Genomic DNA, 18,921 nt, shown 5'->3' with positions numbered 1-18,921 from the left:
TGTATACATGGACACATGTTTGTGTGAACACCTTTACGTGTGTTCTTTTAAAAAAAGTGAATCGGGGTACAGGATCCTTCGAGGGTAGGGTACAGATTGGACCAATTCTGACAGTCCCACCCACACAAGGAGGAGAGTTGGTCTTGTGGTAATCATCAAGTCCCCGTTGAGCAGACCCCAAAGCAGAGTCTGCCTTGGTTTGCATTGCATGGGAGATGGCAAATGAGCACAGTAAGGTGTTCATTTTAGGGGACAGGGCCATAGCTCAGTGGAAGAGCATCTGCATGCTCCACGTAGGGCTGGGAGAGATTCCTGTCTGAAACCTTGGAAAGCTGCTGCCAGTCAGTGTGGACAATACTGAGCGAGATGGACCAAGGGTCTGACTCTGTACAAGGCAGCTTACACAGATGTATGTAACATACCTTGAAGTCCCCCCATGTGATAAAGGGACATTCTGAGAGGGCTCTCAGTGGGTCCCCTTCCTAGTCAAATAGGCAGAGATGGTATATTACCCAAAGCAGTCCACTGTGTGCACTGCTGGATGCAGGTTGGACATAACATGTGAATAACTGGACAGATCAGCAATCTGAGTACACGAACTGTACGCATATTGTACACACGTAACAGCACAGCAAGGAAATGACTTGACCAGCAAGCCAGAGGTTGCCGGTTTGAATCCCCATTGGGAAACACCCATATCGGGCAGCAGCGATCTAGGAATCTGAGTACACTAACTGTACGACTAACTGTACTGCGTACACCAGCAACAGTCACTGGAGGTACTGTGCTGGGGGTGGAGAGGGCCAGATGTATTAAAAGGGTCTCAGGTAGCAAGGGTGGCAACTAAAAAGACCTTTCACAATCTGACAGAGAGTTACTCAGTACAGTATAGTTTGTACTAGACTAGAAGGACCAATGGTCTGTCCGATTTCATATAAGCTTGATATGTCCAACTGGATAAATATCACTGATGACTGAAAACACAGTCCTGTGTAGAAGGTGGTGAGCAACTCATTGATTTCAGTGGGTTTACACATGCCATACTCTGCATAGGATCAGGCCCACAAACTGTTTGTGACTTGAGATATTTATGACTTGTAAAAGGTAGTATCAATGACATTATGATACCCTGCTCACTGGTCAAAGAGGCACCTTTTAAACCTGGTGATTCTCTTTATTTAGCAGGGGGAGAGTAACTGGCCCTACCCACCCCCAGCACAGGACCTCCCGTGACTGTTGCTGGTGTCTATCTTGTGTTTCTTTTTAGATTATGAGCCCTTTGGGGACAGGGATCCATTTTGTTTATCTTATTTATATTTGTTATTTCTCTGTGTGAACCGCCCTGAGCCAGTTTTGGAAGGGCGGTATAGAAATCGAATAAATAAATAAATAATTTATCACAGCATGCAGTTTAAGAAAAACAGTACTGTATTAAATACTGTAAGACTCTAAATATGCTGAGTGACAAGCAGGAAATTAAGACCTGTCAAATAACAGGAGGATTAACAACCATGAAAACCCAACCTAAGCATGATGTTTGGGAAGGGTGGGAAAATTTGACTGCTTCAGAGCTTTCCAAGGTGTCTGTGTTTGCTCAAAACGTAACCCCAGCTGCTTAGCAACAAAACACTCTCTTCAGCCTCCACAGCCATTCCTAGCAGGTACTCTCAACATCTGTTTTGTGACTTTTTAACAAGTTAGGATTAATCAGTGTTGGGATTGATCAGTAATTTGCAGGGGAATCTTGCAGATTTGCTGTGTCCTTACATTTTATTTCAGGCACTTTCCAGAGTTTATATTTCTCCTTTCTGGTTCTGGTTTGAAGTGAGCCCTGATACCTGAGGAAGCTGGTGGTGGCAGAAAACAACGGAGGCAAAAGGACTTCCTGGTCAGGGAAGATGTCTGCAAATAACAAAACAGAGAGATCGCATTTGTTTCCACCATTTTACATTGAGAAGTAAAATGTGAGTAAAGGGTTTGGATACAGTGTGATCTTTGGTTCGCTTAATGGGAAATGTACCATTTCGTTTTGATTAGGGCTGCCACCCCATCAAAGAAGTCCTAATCGATTGATCCATTGAGTTGTAATGGTTTAACAGATTAAATCTACATAAATTTGCAGATTACTAAAACACTAATTTGGAAGGGAAAACGTTTTCTTTGTTATGGTGTGCAGGACAGCAGGCACCATTTATTACTATTATTAGTAGACGCTTTTTGATCCTGCTCTTCCATGCGGAGAATGCCTGAAGCAACTAGCAATTAATATTAAAATACAGTTACATAGCATTAGAGGAGGAGCAGGGGCTGCAAATGTGAGATGGTCTCAGGGAGCAGTTGATTGGTCCTGAAGAAATTCTTTTACTTTTAGGGTTGCCATATTCAAGCTTCCCAAATCCAGGTGGCCTAATTTGCATATTATGCATGCAGCAACTAATTTGCATTTTATTTATTTGTTTGCCGATTTGTAGACTTTCCTCTCCTTCTCTGATTTCCCATGTGATCGTATCCAGAGTAAAATCCGGGCAATCCGGACCACACATTTGAAATCCGCATAAATCTGGGTGGAATTTAGCAGTAGGGGTGTGCATGGAACCGGCTGGCCCAGTTCGGTCCAGCCCCCCATCGAACCCCACCCCTGTTACGGTTCCGGACCAGTGCACGATTTTTTTTTAAAAAAGAATTTAAGTGAATGTGAACTACCTTTAGCCCCTTCGGAGGCTTGCTGAGGACGCGTGGGGAGTCAGCGCGGGTTCCCTCTCCCCCCGCCGGGCATCCTTATCACCTCTGCGGCCCAGGAATTCATCATTTTTGGCCCTTTCTGGAGCATGTGTGGCGGCCGCCAAAATGGCGGCCGTGCGCTCATACGAAGGGCCGAAAATGATGAATTCCCGGGCCGCGGCAGTGATAAGGATGCCCGGTGGGGGGAGAGGGAACCCACGCGGCCTCAGCAAGCCTCCCAAATGGGCTAAAGGTAGTTTACATTCACTTAAATTTAAAAATAAATAAATTCGCGGACCGGTCCGGACCCGGCGGTCCGGTTCCGGTCCAATGGAACCGGGGTGGTGGTGGTGGTTCGGTTCAATCCCGAACCCCCGGACCGGTCCGCACATCCCTATTTAGCAGCCGGGTGGAGGAGCCAAAATCTGGGGGCTACCCTAAATTCCATGGCAAGGCTATTTACTTTGGGGGCTGCAATGTCTGTGCTGACTTCTGCTTTTATTTCTCCCCCATCCAATGGCATCAGTGCTTAGAAATTAAATCAGCAGGATTTTGCTCAGCAGGAAACTGACCGTGAAAAGCCTGGCCTGCACTGATCAGCACAATGTGTTTCTTACTAAATGACATTTGTTTAGTATACCGGATATGCTAAGGGACTTGCCAGTATATAAAACAGAATGATGAGTAATGCTCCCATGCCGGACAATTTTTAATGGAGTTCTATGACAAATCCTCTTCCTGGTTCCTAATCCTATAATGGGGGATCCTAAATCATTTCCCCTTGTAAACAATTCTAGAGTGGTAGTCCGTGGTAGCAGCACAAACAAGGAATCTTGTGGCACCTTAAAGATTAACAAATGTGTTAATGTGTTAAATGTGTTAAAAGTGACATCTTCTGCTAGGTTTTCCTAAGCGGGGATTTTACAATCCAAATGTTGATTCTGCCTCATTTGATGGTGGAGTGGCCAGTCTTGCAACAATGAATCCCACGCTGGGGATTCATTCCACTCCTTCTTTCCTCCTCTGTGTATAATTTTGTTATTAAATAATAATATTCTGTTTCTGAATCCAATAAAGACTAGGATTGCCATATTCTGACTTCCCAAATCTGGATATTATTCCATAATTTGCATATTATGGAAATTGGCTTGAAAATGTTTGCATATGCAGATTAGCAGCTGCACTTTTCAGTTGATTTGTATTTGCTCTGGATATCTACCAACAATAGTTGGGGAAGAGAGCTTTGCCTGACCATTTTCCTTGATAGCAGCAATAGAACAACAACAAAATAACAAAAAAAGCACAGCTTTGTGCTTTTCTGCAATTCTGTACATACTTATTTGAGAGAAGATCTGATTGAAACCAATGGTGCTTACTTCTAAGTAGGCAAGCATTGAATGTAAAGCCAAGAAAGTCCTTAAATATGACAATACACAGCCTGGTGGGCAGGTAGTGATTCACATCAGAAGCAAGCTATCCTCTCAACTGCCAGAAATAGATCCCCTGCTGAAAACAAACAAGGCAACATTCCTCAGGGGATTACTTACTGTACTTGTAAATGTAAAACCCTCCCAGCGAGCCTCCTGTGCTCTTCCTCTCTTAATCTAAGTCCAGAGGTTGAGCAGAATAGTGACTGCATGTTTTGCTCCATAACTTCACTTCTACAAGGGTGAGACCGTAGCTTCTCCTTTTTTAAATGAAAGCTGAAATTTGGGCGAATCTGGGTGGGCTAAGCAATCTGGGTGAGATGCCTGAAATCTGGGTGAAACCCAGAAAGAATTCCAGGGGGGCATGGCAATTCTAATACAGACCAATCATTTCTATTACAATACAGAGTTCATTAACTCAGCCTTGCTAGGATGTTGTTATCATCAGTTAATGCTATTCTGAATTATCAACATGCTTATCTTGTAGACTTTCAGACAAGCTTGTAATAAAACCTGCATTTCCTAGCCTTTGACTATGGTGTCACGTGCTAAAAATTAAAGGTCATGGCTCTAAAGTCTGTGCTGCAATACATTTGTTAGCCTTTAAGCTACCACCAGACTCTCTGTTGGTTTTGCTGCTCCAGATTGATAGGGGTACCTCTACGGATGTGATGTTTCTTTTTCAAAAACTGTTTGGATTGTCAGCCTGGTGATGATGACTGCTATTACATGCCTGGTCCCTTTCACCGCATTGATAATAAAATATTTATTTATTTATTTATTTATTTAGCATGTCTCTATACCGCCCGAAACTTGTGTCTCTGGGCAACTTACAATTAAAATCATTTAAACCTTAAAATCAATCAAACAATTAAACTCATCCAAACCTTAAAATCATTAACATTAAAAGAAGTTAAAACCCAGCCTTAAAAGTATTAAAAATTATGTATTAAAATATGATTATGAGACTAAATTTCCAGGGTTGTTTCTCCCAAGACTCCTCCTGTTCACCTTTTGAACGTCTGTGTGCTGTCAATTTCCACGAAAGGGAAATTGACAGCACACAGCCGCCGCTCAGGGCAGGCGGCTCGGAACGCCTCCCCGGAGCATGCTGGAGTGTGGATAGACCCAGTGCGCACGCTCCGTAGCCCTCCCTTAGAATCCTCGGCTTCCCTAGCGAGGGCAAGCGGAGCGGCCGGCGGCTTCAAGGGCCGCTCCTGGGCAGGCGCAAAAAGGGGCGCGCATGCTCAGTGGCACTGAGCCCGGAAACTGGCTCCAAGAGCGATTTTAGCCGCCGCACCGGCTACCGGCCGGGTGGGATGACGTCACAGCGGCGGGACGCACGCCGGCGGAGCAGCGCTGCGAGGAGGCGAGCGTAAGTGTCGGTGGCCCCTGGAGCGCCTCGCGGGGTCGAGGGGAGCGGAGGGGCGAGCCGGAGGGGGCCCGGGGAGCAAGATGGCCGCGGCGGGCCGGCCGGCCGGTGCCCGACTCCCCGCCTGCTCGCCTTCCCCCCCTCTCTCTACAGGGCAGCCCTCGGAGGGCCGGGCTAAAGGGCCTGCCCCCGCGGCTGCCCCGGGCGGAGAGTGACGTGCCCTCCTTGGCGGCAGGCGTGATGACGCGGTGTGGAGAGGAGGGCGAAGAAGACCCCGAGCCGCGCCCCGCTACCTGCGCCCGAGGGCGGGTTCACACGTGTGCCTCGAAGCGCGTTCGGGCTGCACGTGTGAATGTCCCCCCTCCCGCGCAGGTCGAAGAGCCGTGTCGGCCCGCTGCTGCAAGAGCGAGCCAAGCCTGGGTCCTAGGGTGACACCTCGAAGTGTCTACATTCTGGATATCTATTATCAGTATTCACAGTTCCCTCTAACAGGGACCCCCAGATTTTGTTCACTACAGTTTCCAGTATCCCTCAGCTGCATTGACCTTTGGCTGGGGATTATGGGAGTTGTAGTCAACAGCATCTGGGAATCCCTGTTAGTATTGTTAAAACATTGATATCCCACCCTTCTTAAATGGCTCGTGACAGTAAAACACTAAAAGCAGTATACAGTTTAAAACCTAATGTAGAATAAACCCAATTAAAATAAACTCAATTTCAAACTGTCAATTTCAAGCTGTTGTAAAACACATTTAAAAAAAGCCTCTCTAAACAAGCAAGTTTTAAGATCTTTTTAAAATGGTTATAATGTTTTTGATGTTGTGTGTCTTCATTCTGTGGTTGCTTGCTGGCTTGAGTGGCCTGAGATAAATATGTTTTGTAATAGATCTTGAAATAAAAAGAAATGTGACCATCTTAAAGGCTTCAGCGACTTTATCTGCATGATGAAGAGAGCTGTGGTCCACAGAGGCTTCTTTGGCTATACCTGTGTTCATCTATAAGGTGCCACAGGACACTTGTTCTGTTCAAGGATGCCTCAGCTTCCAACAGGTATTCAGCAAGCCTCTGTTATGTTACAGAGCTGCAGGCCTTTTGGATACCTGTTGGGAGCACCATCAGGAGATGAGTCATATGAGACTTATTCCCAAGAGCTAGCTATGTTAGCTTCTTGCAGCAAAAACTCCTGAGGGTCTCAAGGTACCATCAAGACTAACAGATTGATCGTGGTGTATGTTTTTATGGACTATGGCCCACTTCACCATACTCTGTCCAACAAAAGTTTATGCCAGAACAAATGTGTTAGTCTTAAATTTGCTTGGATTTGTTTTTAATCAGCCATTCAGGAAACTGCATTTACAATTGCATTCCTGTTTTGAATGTTGCTTTTGAATGTCGCTTTCGAACAGATATGTTCTGTCAGAAGCACACATTTTGCCTCATACCTGTCCATTATTTCCAAAGGGTTGCATACATTTGGGATTTATTTCTCTCTCTCTCTCTCTCTCTCCACATTTTAACCAGTCTGGAAGTGTCTTTGGGGACTCTAAATGGGTATGGTGTGTCTCTTCTACCCAATGCCTTTGGTTTTTTTCCCATTTACAGAAGAGTTGTTTCCTTCACCACCCCACTCTCTGGGTATCTGGTGAAACTGATCAGCCTTGTTAATTTCAATGTGTGTTTTCTTTTTCAGCATTAAATTATTTCTTGTATTTACCTTTTAGTAAAAACAAACAAACATCCCAAAGCTGCAATCAAAGAATAATAAAGAACGATCAAGCAGTAATAATATACTAAAAACAGTTTAATATATAACAAAACCCGGAAGAGCCGAAACAGCTAATAATATAGAACCACAGCAAAGGTTCATAATCACAGTGTGATATTAAAAGCCTAGCTCACCTCAGACCGAGATAGATCAGAGAGCAAAAAGCCTCAGAGATTCTGTTTCCAGTCTCAAGGGCCGGATAGCTTCTTAGGGGAGCAGGTAGCCCTTAAGCATGCATGTATACTTTTAATTTCCTTCGACTTTGTCAGTTTCACAGAGACTAGAGAAAGGGAACTGTGAAGAAGTGGGGGGCAGGCAAGTATAACAGATGGGCTCTCTATACAGTATTAGTCACCTTAAGTGGAGCAGTGGGGAAATGCTTGACTAACAAGCAGAAGGTTGCCGGTTCGAATCCCCGCTGGTACTATATCAGGCAGCAGTGATATAGGAAGATGCTGAAAGGCATCATCTTACACTGCGCGGGAGGAGGCAATGGTCAACCCCTCCTGTATTCTACCAAAGACAACCACAGGGCTCTGTGGTCGCCAGGAGTCGAGCTTGACTTGATGGCACACTTTACCTTTATCTATACAGTTGTCAACCATGCAGTGATGGTTTGCATGCCATTTTAGTCTCAGGGCAGTATGCATGTGGGGTATGAAGGTATGTGAGTATCCCTTCCCACATTATTTGGGCAGTGGAGGATAGTGGTGACATCTAAAGTGGCAAAAGCATAATTTGTGACTGATGATTTGGTACATTAGCTGAAGTAGAAGAAGATTCCTAAATTCTCATTCCAGTGCTTGAAAATGCACATGTGATTTCAGTTGCAGAGGCCTCCGACGTTTCCAAGATTAGCAACTGTTGGAGGGAGTCATGGTGGTCTTTGGGGGACAATTGAAACTTGGATGGCTGCATTGTTGGGGATCTGTTCTGCACAGTTCACCTTTCTCAAGAAGTATACTAGGTCTTGTGAGACTTTGCTTTGCAATCTCTTGGTGTGCAAGTTATACTTCCTTGATGTATTGGAGTGTATGGCTAAATGTTTTCTTTCTGTAACTGTTGTTTTCTTTTCCCAAAAGTGACTGCACAGTTAATCAGGACTAAAACTTAGTCCAGTAACGGACATAACTTTGCCTTTCATGGTATGAACAATATCTTTCCTCTTTCTCCTCATGACAGAGTCCTGTGGCACCTTTAAAGTCTGTCTAGTCCATTGTGGCATGAAAGGGGCAGGCTTAACTGTTTTCCTGCCTGAGGTAAAGGTCCCTGCATGGCACCTGCCCTCTTAGCCTGGTCAGCCTCTGCTTCCACCCACTCCGTTATAGCCTCTGTCTTTCTTCCCTGCATGTTCTTGGTATCGGCTGCAGGCACCAGCTCCTGCAGAACCGTCACCATCTGCACCCCACCGCATGATGCGCCTCTATGGCTGTTGTCTTGTTCTTTCTCCTCCTCTGTTGGCTGGGTAGGTCAGCCTAGAGTAGAATTTCCCATCCTTGGGTCATAAACATACAAACAGCCTTGCTGGATCATGCCCAAAGCCCATCTAATCCAGCATCCTGTTTCCCACAGTGCATAGGAACACAGGAAGCTGCCATATACTGAGTCAGACCATTGGTCCATCTAGCTCAGTATCGCCTTCACAGACTAGCAGTGGCTTCTCCAAGGTTGCAGGCAGGAATTTCTCCCAGCCCAATCTTGGAGATGCTGCCAGGGAGGGAACTTGCAACCCAGATGCTCTTCCCAGAGCGGCTCCACCCTCTAAGGGGGAATATCTTACAGTGCTCACACTTCTAGTCTCCATATGCAACCAGGGCAGACCCTGCTTAGCTAAGGGTCTGCTACCACAGCTAACCTGCTGTGGTAGCTAAGTCATGCTTGGTACCACAAGACCAGCTCTCCTCACCAGATGCCTCCACGAGGTCCAGAGGCAAGAGGTGAGGGCTTGTCCTCACTCCTCTCTCCTGCTGTTGCTCCCCTGCAACTGCTGTTCAGAGGCAGACTGCCTCTGAGCTTGGAGATAGCCTATAGCCCTCAAGACCACTAGCCATTGAGAGACTTGTCTTCCATGATTTTGTCTAAACCCTCTTTAAAGCCATCCAAGCTGGTAGCCACCACTCCATCCTGTGGCAGAGAATTCCCTAGGTTAATTATGTGCTCTGTGAAAAAGTGCTTCCTTTTGTCAGTCCTAAATTTCCTGCCAGTCAGTTTCATGGGCTGATCCTGGTTCTAGTGCTGTGAGAGAGGGAGAAAACTTTCTGTCACTCCACTTTCCTCACACTATGCGTAATTTTATAGGTGTCTATCATGTCTTCCCTTAGTCATCTTTCCCCCCCCAAACTAAAAAGCCCCAAATGTAACCTTGCCACATTAAAAATGATATAATCTTGCCTCATAAAATGTAATAAATAAATTAAACAATAACAAAGGAAGGTGTTTCAGGCCCCTGATCATCTTGGTTGCCCTCTTCTGCACCTCTCCCAGTTCTACAATGTCCTCCTCAAGAAACAGTGACCAGAACTGAACACAGTACTGGAAATGTGGCCGCTCCATAGATTTGTATGAGGGCGTGATGATATTAGCAGGGGTTTTTTTTCAGTCCGCCTTCCTAATGTGTCCCCAGAGGATGTTGTACTGTGACTCTTGTCTTCTATGGCTCATTGGGCAAAAGTCATTGTGGCTGTGGATGATGGGAGTTGTAGTTCAACAACATCGGTGGGTGGGCCAAGGTTGGGAACCCGAGGACACTCTTAGATCTTCCTAGAGATCTAAGAGATCTCCTGGACAGTGGCATCCAACTGTTCTAGGAACCTTATGCCATCTTGGAAACTGTTCTGTTTGGGAAAGAGCCTCTAAGATAGTCCTAGCATCTTGGAGCAACTGACTCTTCAGGATGGCGCTTTATGACTTTGGTGCCATCTTGGAGGCTCATCACCTGCCATCAGAAGAGGAGGATTAATAAAGAGGAAGCTGTGCAGGGGACACTATATGTGTGTGACAAATTCTTCCCACATCCCCTTCCTCTGCTACCCTCTCTCCATTGAGCTTCATGGTTGATTCCTGCTTTGTGGCATGGGCTTTCATAAGCAAAGGCCTTTATTTTGGTGGGGGGAGGGGGGGTGTCTGTTGCACATGGTCAGTTCAACAGGTGGTGTGTATGTGTACTCCAGAAAAGTGGAGGTAAAACCAAGTTAACGCAAAATTTAGTATATAAGTAGTATATCATGGCTAAAAAGTATAATTGAGCCAATCCAGATTATACCAATTTGTACCTTCCCATCAAGAGAGGGTGAGTTTTAAGGATGAAATTCACCGAGGGCTTTGCCCCTCCAGTAGAACTAAGATATAGTGTTGTAGTGCAAAGAATAAAATAAATGGCCCAGAATTGTCATTTGATTGTATGTGTATGGGTGGACCTTGCTGTTCAGGGTTCTGCATATCTGCAGGTGCCTAATTGACACCTGACCTTGTTATCTGCGAATACAAAAGGGTTAAAACCTACGGACCTCGGAGATCATTTCCAGCCATCATTTTGGGAAGAGAAGCCATTTTGTGGCTCATTCATTTTTTTAAAAAGCATCCCGCCCCATTATTTTTCATGGAAAAATTGGGCATGTGGGGCTTGGGGGAGGCATTCCTGGACAGCTGGAGCACTGTAGAGCACTTCCCCCTAAATTTTTCCAGGCTGGCCCATTTTCCAGCCTCCAGGAACTGTGTAGTGGTTAGAGTGCTGGACTAGGACTGGGGAGACATGAGTTCAAATCCCCATTCAGCCATGATACTGGCTGGGTGACTCTGGGACAGTCACTTCTCTCTCAGCCTAACCTACTTCACAGGGCTGTTGTGAGAAGAAACTCAAGTATGTAGTACACCGCTCTGGGCTCCTTGGGGGAAGAGCGGGATATAAATGTAATAAATAAATAAATAAATAAATAAAATTTAATGCCCCATTATCTGCGGTTCTGTTATTTGCGGTTGTAGTGGAGAATGGAACCCCTGTTCACCTCTGTTGGCACAGGCTGGGTTTTTTTAGATTGTGGAAGGGAGAGTAAAAGTAAAGTGTGCCATCGAGTCGGTGTCGACTCCTGGATTGGGAATCAAAGCACAGCATCAAAGTGCCTTCTATGTAGGCTTTTATTTCAGACAAAACCAATGCTGCTTATTATTATTTATTTACCGTGGACAAACTCAATACTTGATACAGTCACAGTGGGGTTTTAAAAAACACAAAAACAAAACCCTACTGTAAACAGCATTTCTGACCCATATTGATGACCCATATTGACCCATATGGTTATGCTTTGAAAATATAAATGGTCAAAAATAAAACTCAGGTTTGACAATGCATCTGTTTCCTTTTTTCTTTGAAATTGACAATAAGCACTACAAGTCTAGTGATGTAAGAATGTGCAGTAGTGGATTCAGATTGTACTAGAGTGAGGATTTCTCTCTCTCTCTCTCTCATCCCATGGAGGTAGAGAGAATAAAAACTGTGTCATAAAAAGTAAATGGAAAAGGAGCTGATCTATTTGCCTAGTAACTGTTGCATTCGATGCCACCTCAGTGTTCTTTTCCTATAGCCAAAAGGGTTTTGTTATCTCTCATATGCAGTGGATAGTCATAAATTGTCAGCCAGTTCCATTTAAAAAAAAGGCGTCTGCATCTTTTTTTGTTCCAAAAAGATAAAATTTCACTCAACAAGGAAAGGGAATTATTTGAAAAGCCATGAGATTCTGGAAGCAACTAAAAGCCAGCAAAATGATAGATGGGTCTTAAAAGAAGAAGCAAACCAGAAGTGAAGCCTCCTGTTTTCCTTTTCCACCATCTATTTACTCTTAATAAATGACATTTGGATTGAAGACGGTAGTCGCATAAACCGAGAAAATTTCCATTTGTGTTTTTATGGGAAAAGTGAAACAAGATACTATTCATGCTAATCTACTGTTTGTATCTAGTAGTTTCCTAAAGTGTGTTACCAGAAATGTGTAGGTTTTTTAGTAGATGATCAACCTGGTCATTACTAACTAGACATTGCATCCATACACATTTGTGTCTACCACACCAGTGTAATGTCCTGGCCCTGCCTGCATTTTCCTGTAGTTTCCAACTTTGTGCTGGCCCAGCAAATGAGAATGCTTTTCCTTAAGGAATTATTTGCTGGACTAACAAAGCCTGCTCCATTAGCAGTATAACTGAGCTCTGTGCAAGATGAAAATGTCATCTGTTTTTCTGTATTCAAAGAAATTCCTGATGCTTGTGGCTAAAATATTTTTCTTTCTCTTACACAGCTATGACAACTTCATGGGGACAGCCAAAAATGTAATAAGTGAATCTGTTGATGCAGAGGATAGTTATAACATTATGGTAAGTCAAATATCTACTTTGACAATGTTTGAGGATCTTAGTTTTTGCTGTGTGTGTCTAGTTGAAATCCTGCTTGGTAATAACTTAGGAACAGCTACCTAATGGCGCAGCGGAGAAATGACTTGCCTAGCAAGCCAGAGGTTGCCGGTTCGAATCCCCGCTGGTATGTTTCCAGAGTATGGGAAACACTTATATTAGGCAGCAGCAATATAGGAAGATACTGGAAGGCATTATCTCATACTGTGAGGGAGGAGGCAATGGTAAACCCTTCCTGTATTCTACCAAAGACAACCACAGGGCTCTTTGGTCACCAGGAGTTGACACTGACTCGACAGCACACTTTACCTTTAATAACTTAGGAACTTAAGAAGCTGCCTTCTATTGAGTCAGACTCTTGGTCCATTTAGATCAGTATAGTTTATACTGACTGTCTCCAAGGTTCCAGGCAGGAGTCTCTCACAAGTACAGCCCTGCTGGATCAGGTCCAAGGGTTTATCAGTCATCACATGACACGAGACAGGATAGGGTCACACTTTTTAATTCAAGCTAGCTTCCTGTTAGGCAGTAGGTGGCGCCATGAAAACCCAGTTCATGTCCTGTTTGGCTCGAAAGACCGTGATTTTGAAGAGCTCCTACTCAACTTCTAAAAAAAAATCAGGCTAGTTTGTTCCTCCTGCCCCTCCCACCCCTTACCTGCTTTACTTCTTCTCATGTGCCAGGGTGGGGAGCCAGCATGGTGTAGTGGTTAGTGTGCTGGACTAGGACTGGGGAGACCCAAGTTCAAATCCCCATTCAGCCATAATACTAGCTGGGTGACTCTGGGCCAGTCACTTCTCTCTCAGCCTAACCTACTTCGCAGGCTTGTTGTGAGGAGAAACTGAAGTGTGTAGTACAGCGCTCTGGGCTCCTTGGAGGAAGAGTGGGGTATAAATGTAAAAATAAATAAATAAAAATTTTGTTCTAAAAATCATTGCTTTATGTTCTGATTTGGTCCATTTGTTAAAACTGCTCAGTTGCTTTTGGTTTTGCCTTGGTTAGCATTTTTATGCCTTTCCCCCCTCGGTTAGCTTTTTCCCTCCCCACCACCATTTCAAGCCTATGGAGGCAGCTCAGTTGGGAGAGATGTTAGTGGTCTCCCCCTGGAAAGGTCCCCACTTAGACCCAAAGGAGGAAAAAGTGTGTTTAAAAAAAAAAAAAGCCCTTTCAGGAGCTAAATGATGCCTCTCTCTCCCCAAGCTGATTGAACCCCTGCTGAGCCCTAAGCAACATAGAAGGGCTGCAAAGAAAAGCAAACACTTAAGCAAGGAACGCTCTGTTTTAAAACCAACCAACCAACTCTGCAAAGAACAGCCTCTCTCCTCCGCTGTGTGCCTCACTGAGCGAATGCTGCTAGCTTATCCTGCCAACAGAAGCAGCCCAGACGCCTACGTCCCATATCGCCCCAGGACAATATGGGGGTGTAGTTGCAGCTATGCCGTTTTCGCTCCCCAAATGCCGGGCTTCCTTCTGCGTTAGGGCTCTAGTTTGCTAGTCCCTGACACTGCACAACCCTGTATCCCAAAATGCCAGGCTTCTTTCTGCGCTAGATCAGGACTCTAGCTTGCTAGTCCCTGATGCTTGCACAGTCCCAGATAACACAGCCCATGCAAACTGCCTCTGCTTCTATACTAACTTCACAGAGCTCCACTCTGATGAATAAGACCTTGCGGGGGGGGGGGGGGGACTCTGGCTTTCTATGCCACTTCAGCCCACTTTATCCCAACCGGTTCCAGCCCCTAGGGCTAGTTCCACAGGGTGACAAAACCTGGGAGCCTACTCCTCCTCTCCAGATTCCAGACAGGGTAGGGGGGCCATTTCCCCAACAGAGAGAGGATGCTTCAAGCCATGAGCCAGGGCAACATGGGACAAAAGAACAGTCTGTTGGGAACCCCCACTATTCCTCACCGGAAGATGAGAAACTGTCTGAGAAGGGCCCCACACCATAAGTACTGAACTCCTTACACCTCTTCTCACCAGCTGACTTGAAATCTTACTGGCGAAGCTAAGAGAGTCATCAATGATGCCTCCGCTCCAGACACTCCTCCTCCTGGCCTAACCTACAAGTCTTCCCATTGGAGCTGGTTCTATCAGCCATGGTACCATTCCCACCAATGTTCAAAAACACTATGGTGGAGGAATGGAATGCCCCTGTCTCTTCCAGACCTTCCACATTATTCCCTAAGAATTATTTAACCTCTTCCCTGATATAGTGGACCTGCTCTCGATCCCCAGGTGATGCACCAGTAGCCCAGTTAGTTTCAGGGTCAATCATGCACAAAGAAGAGGAGGAGCAGTTTAAAAATTCCAGAGGACAAAAAGTGTGCTTCCGGTCGGGGGCAGACTCGCCCTACGTTTGTGAGCCTGGTGGGCCTCCACTACTGACCAGTGGGTGTTTGACACAATCCAAAATGACTACGCATTAGAGTTTGAGACGCCTCCCTCCGACCACTTTCTTACCCACACCTGTCCCCCCAAACCTGCAAGCCATTCATATCCACCCTTATTTGGTCGATCTGCTCATCAGATCTCAGATGCATCAACAGGCCTACGAGGACATTTAACAGGCCACACAAATGTTCCTGAACCACGGATTCATCATCAGTGATCAGAAAAACCATCTGTTGCCCTCCCAGTCCCTGCAACACTTGGGAGCCTTCATCAACACTCTGTTTACCTTCTGAATGCAAAGGCAAGTTGAGATCACTAATTCATCCTTTCCTGTGTCAACAGTGGGCAGACCAGCTGACTTGAAATCTTACTGGCGAAGCTAAGAGAGTCATCAATGATGCTAAGATGCAAAGATCTTAGGCTCAATGATCTCTTGTATGGAATGTGTCCCTTGGACAAGATGGCATTCAAGAACACCCCTGTGGCACATCCTACCATATCAGGAGGCCATCATGGAACTCAGGCAGGTGCAGCTCCTCCTGACGAACAAACTTTTCAGGTCACTCGAATGGCAGCTGTCTCCAGCACTCAACAAGGAGCTTTCACTCGCAATCTTCTCACAGACAATCATCACCACAGATGCAAGTCTCTCTGGCTGGAAAGCTTGCCAGAGCCATAATGCACAGGGCATATTGTGTCCCCCTGAACCTCATCACAATAACAACTGGCTGGAGCTCCGTTCAATCTGCCTAACACTTATTCACTTCCTACCACAGATCATGAGCACCCATGTGCTTGTCCGTATGGACAACATAACCACAAAGTCCCAGGTCAATCACCAAGGAGGGACAAGGTCAAGAGCAATCATGGCAGAATCCAATCTCTTCTTTGTTGGGGCTGAAAATAATCTCCTGTCCATATAGGCGGAACACCTCAATGGTATGGCAAACGTACACACAGATTGGCTAAATCGTCAGATGATGGATCCCACAGAATGGTCACTTCATGCGGACATGTTCCATTAGATGATCAAGGTACTAGACCTTCCTGAAGTGGACCTATTTGCATCAGCAAGAAACCACTGACTTCCATGCTTCTTCACAAGGTTCCAGTTTCCCTGGCAGTATTCCCTCTAATTTTTATAATCAGTGAGCGGGACGAGTTTTGTTTTGGGTGGCAGTATCAAGACAGTGCACTTGCATAACTCTCTCACACAGACACACACGCACATAAGGAAATTATTAATGTGCAAAAAAAAATTTATCCACCCACTTCCCCCATACTAACTGGGGGCTAACTATGTACAGCTGATCTCCAGATACCTTAGAGAACAATAACATTTCTACAGAGTTTAAGATATTTAAGAACTAAAGCAGGAGAAATACTGTTTCCAAGAGAATATGAGCTCATTTTGGCAACTCGGGTTTACCTTAAAGCAATCAAAAGAACCAGTCACAGAACACAAAGTATTCTGCTTTTAGGTACCCCAATTGTTGGTGGAAGACATCAGTGAAGAAATACTCTCTTCTCCTAGGGGCCCTGGGCTACGCTCCCCCTACATCTCTCCTCTATGATTGGAGCATTTTATACTCAGCGATTGTTAAGCAAACTGTTTGCTTTGCTCGGATGCCAGGGACGCCAAAGCTGCGTGAAGGGGCCCTTTGGTTGTAGCAATGCCCCAAACGCCACCTCCTCCCGCTCATTGCCCTGTCCACATTCTTCCTTTCCAAGCTCAAGGAGGAACTGGGCTAAGGAACCCTACTTGTTTTTATCTCTCCCTGCTCCCTGCCCCCTTGACATCCTGCCGATCTCCTGCATCTCTCTGCCCACTGCTCTGGCTCTTGTGAAGGAGGGAATCTTCTCTCTCCCGAGTCCTGTTTGCTGCTGCCTATCCCATGTGGCGGCGGCGGCGAATGGGACTCTGAGGGATACGATCCCCTCCTTCACAAGAGCTCGAGCGGCAGATGGAGAGAGGTGGAGGCGTGGGCTCTGGGCAAGATCCCTGGCCTCTGCCTCCCCTATCTGCTGCTCGGGCTCCTGTAAAGGAGGGAATAATCTCACTCCGAGTGCTGTTTGCTGCCATCGCCATGTGGGATCGAGCAGCGGGTAGGGAGAGGTGGAGGGGGTGGGAGGGAAGAACAGACGATGGGGGAAAGGTGGTGGTGGGAGCAGCAGCCGCACAATGATTCTGGGGGTGGGAGGAGTGAGAGAGAACACGCAACTTGACCCCTTTCCCCAGTGAGGTTCCGCAGGGTGCTTCCGTCCTGGAGAATGCCTCTCTTCCCACCCCCGCCTCTCCCTGCCCATCGCTCGATCCCATGTCGTGGCAATAAACGGGACTCGGAGGGAGACAATTCCCTCCTTCACAAGAGCCTGGCTCTGACTTTCTGCATGGAGGTTGAGCACTTGGCCCTAGCTCAAGTGGGATACTTGCTGGAAGTACAGAATACTATCCTAGCTTCGGAAGTCAGAATACTACCCTAGTTTCTAGAAGATCGTCCACCAGTCGAATTTACCAGTCTACTTGGTCATCTTTCTCATGGTGGGTGTGCTGGAAGCACGTATCTCTGTTAACTTCAGGGATTCCCGAAGTACTGGCTTTCTTACAATCCGGTTTGGAACTTAAACTACGATCTAGTACACTGAGAAGTCAAACTTCAGCCATCGCCTCTGCTCATTTGGTCGGTCCCTGATACTCCCTCTTAACTCCATCCTCCCCTTACGAGGTTCCTTAGGGGGCCCATCAACATCCCCCTAGCACCTCAATAGGGTTCTTAATGCACTCACTGGAGCTCCCTTCGAACAGCTCTGCTCGGCACCTTTTAAAACTCCTCTTATTCCAGGTGCTCTTCCTGGTTGCAATTACTTCAGCACAAAGAGTATCCAAATGGATGTACTCTCCAGTCGTAAGGACCTGTGCATGTTACACCAGCATTTTTTTGAGTTTTAATTGATTTTAATGTTTTATTTATTTGTATTGTTGTTTTATGATTGTGAACCACCCTGAGACTCTGGTTTGGGGCGGTATATAAATGTATAAAATAAAAATAAAAATAAATAAATGCAATGGTGCTAAGATTAGACCCTACCTTCCTCACAAAGGTTAATTCTACCCTCCACCGGACGCAGGAGGTCATCCTTCTGCCCTTCTCCAACGCACCCCAAAGAAAAATTATGGCACTCTCTAGATGTGTACAGAGAACTCAGAATTTACCTAAGATGTACTGCCATGTTATGCCAAACGCACTCCCTTTTTGTGTCATTTCTCAACAGGGTATCCATAACAAGACACCATAACACAATGGATACAGGCAACTATCATATTAGCGTATGAATCTCTGGAGCTTGCCCGCTCCAACGGGCATCACAGCTCATTCCACTCATAGAGCTTCTACTTCAGCTCTGCTCGGCACCTTTTTCTCGAATGTCCCTCTCACGGAGATTTGTAGAGCAGCCACCTGGGCTTCTGTTTCTCCATTCATTAAACACTATAAGATCTTTTCATTCCATGCATCCCAGGTGGTGTTAGGCCGCATGGTACTGCAAAACGTGGTCTAGACCATCCGTTCCCTCCCTCCTTCACTTAGCTGGCTTGGGTATGTCCCACACTAAACTGATGACCTTCATCCACCATAAGGAAAAAAGAAACATTGGTCTTATGGTGAAGGGTTCTTTTTCTTAGGTGGACGAAGGTCATCAGACCCACTCGTGGATATAAACTTGATGGTTGGGGTGCCAGTTTTGGGTTCAGGGTAGCAACCCTCAGGAACAGTTGAGTTGTCCATCTTCTATTCTGTCTTCATAGTATTTTCTTTCTCACCTTGTATGTATAACTAACTGCTTTG

At 45.7% G+C, this 18,921-nt stretch overlaps 1 protein-coding gene across 4 annotated transcripts in view; it reads left to right on the top strand.

Annotated features, from left to right (window-relative positions):
• The first annotated feature begins 1,531 nt into the window (after positions 1-1,531).
• Positions 1,532-18,921, top strand: part of SCAPER (S-phase cyclin A associated protein in the ER) — a 265,705-nt gene continuing 248,315 nt past the window's right edge. The window contains exons 1-3 of one of the 4 annotated variants that reach the window (XM_053272259.1): positions 1,532-1,661; positions 1,826-1,964; positions 12,574-12,649. In XM_053272259.1, the coding sequence (XP_053128234.1) occupies positions 12,587-12,649 (63 nt within the window). In that variant the 5' untranslated portion in view covers positions 1,532-1,661; positions 1,826-1,964; positions 12,574-12,586. Of the gene's footprint in view, positions 1,662-1,817; positions 1,965-5,374; positions 5,524-8,367; positions 8,431-12,573; positions 12,650-18,921 lie in introns of those variants that run through there. The other 3 variants (XM_053272258.1, XM_053272260.1, XM_053272257.1) reach the window with 3 other exon arrangements.

Source organism: Hemicordylus capensis, chromosome 10, assembly GCF_027244095.1.
Source record: "Hemicordylus capensis ecotype Gifberg chromosome 10, rHemCap1.1.pri, whole genome shotgun sequence".
Classification (NCBI taxonomy): domain Eukaryota; kingdom Metazoa; phylum Chordata; class Lepidosauria; order Squamata; family Cordylidae; genus Hemicordylus; species Hemicordylus capensis.
This window is presented reverse-complemented; position numbering and strand designations above follow the sequence as displayed.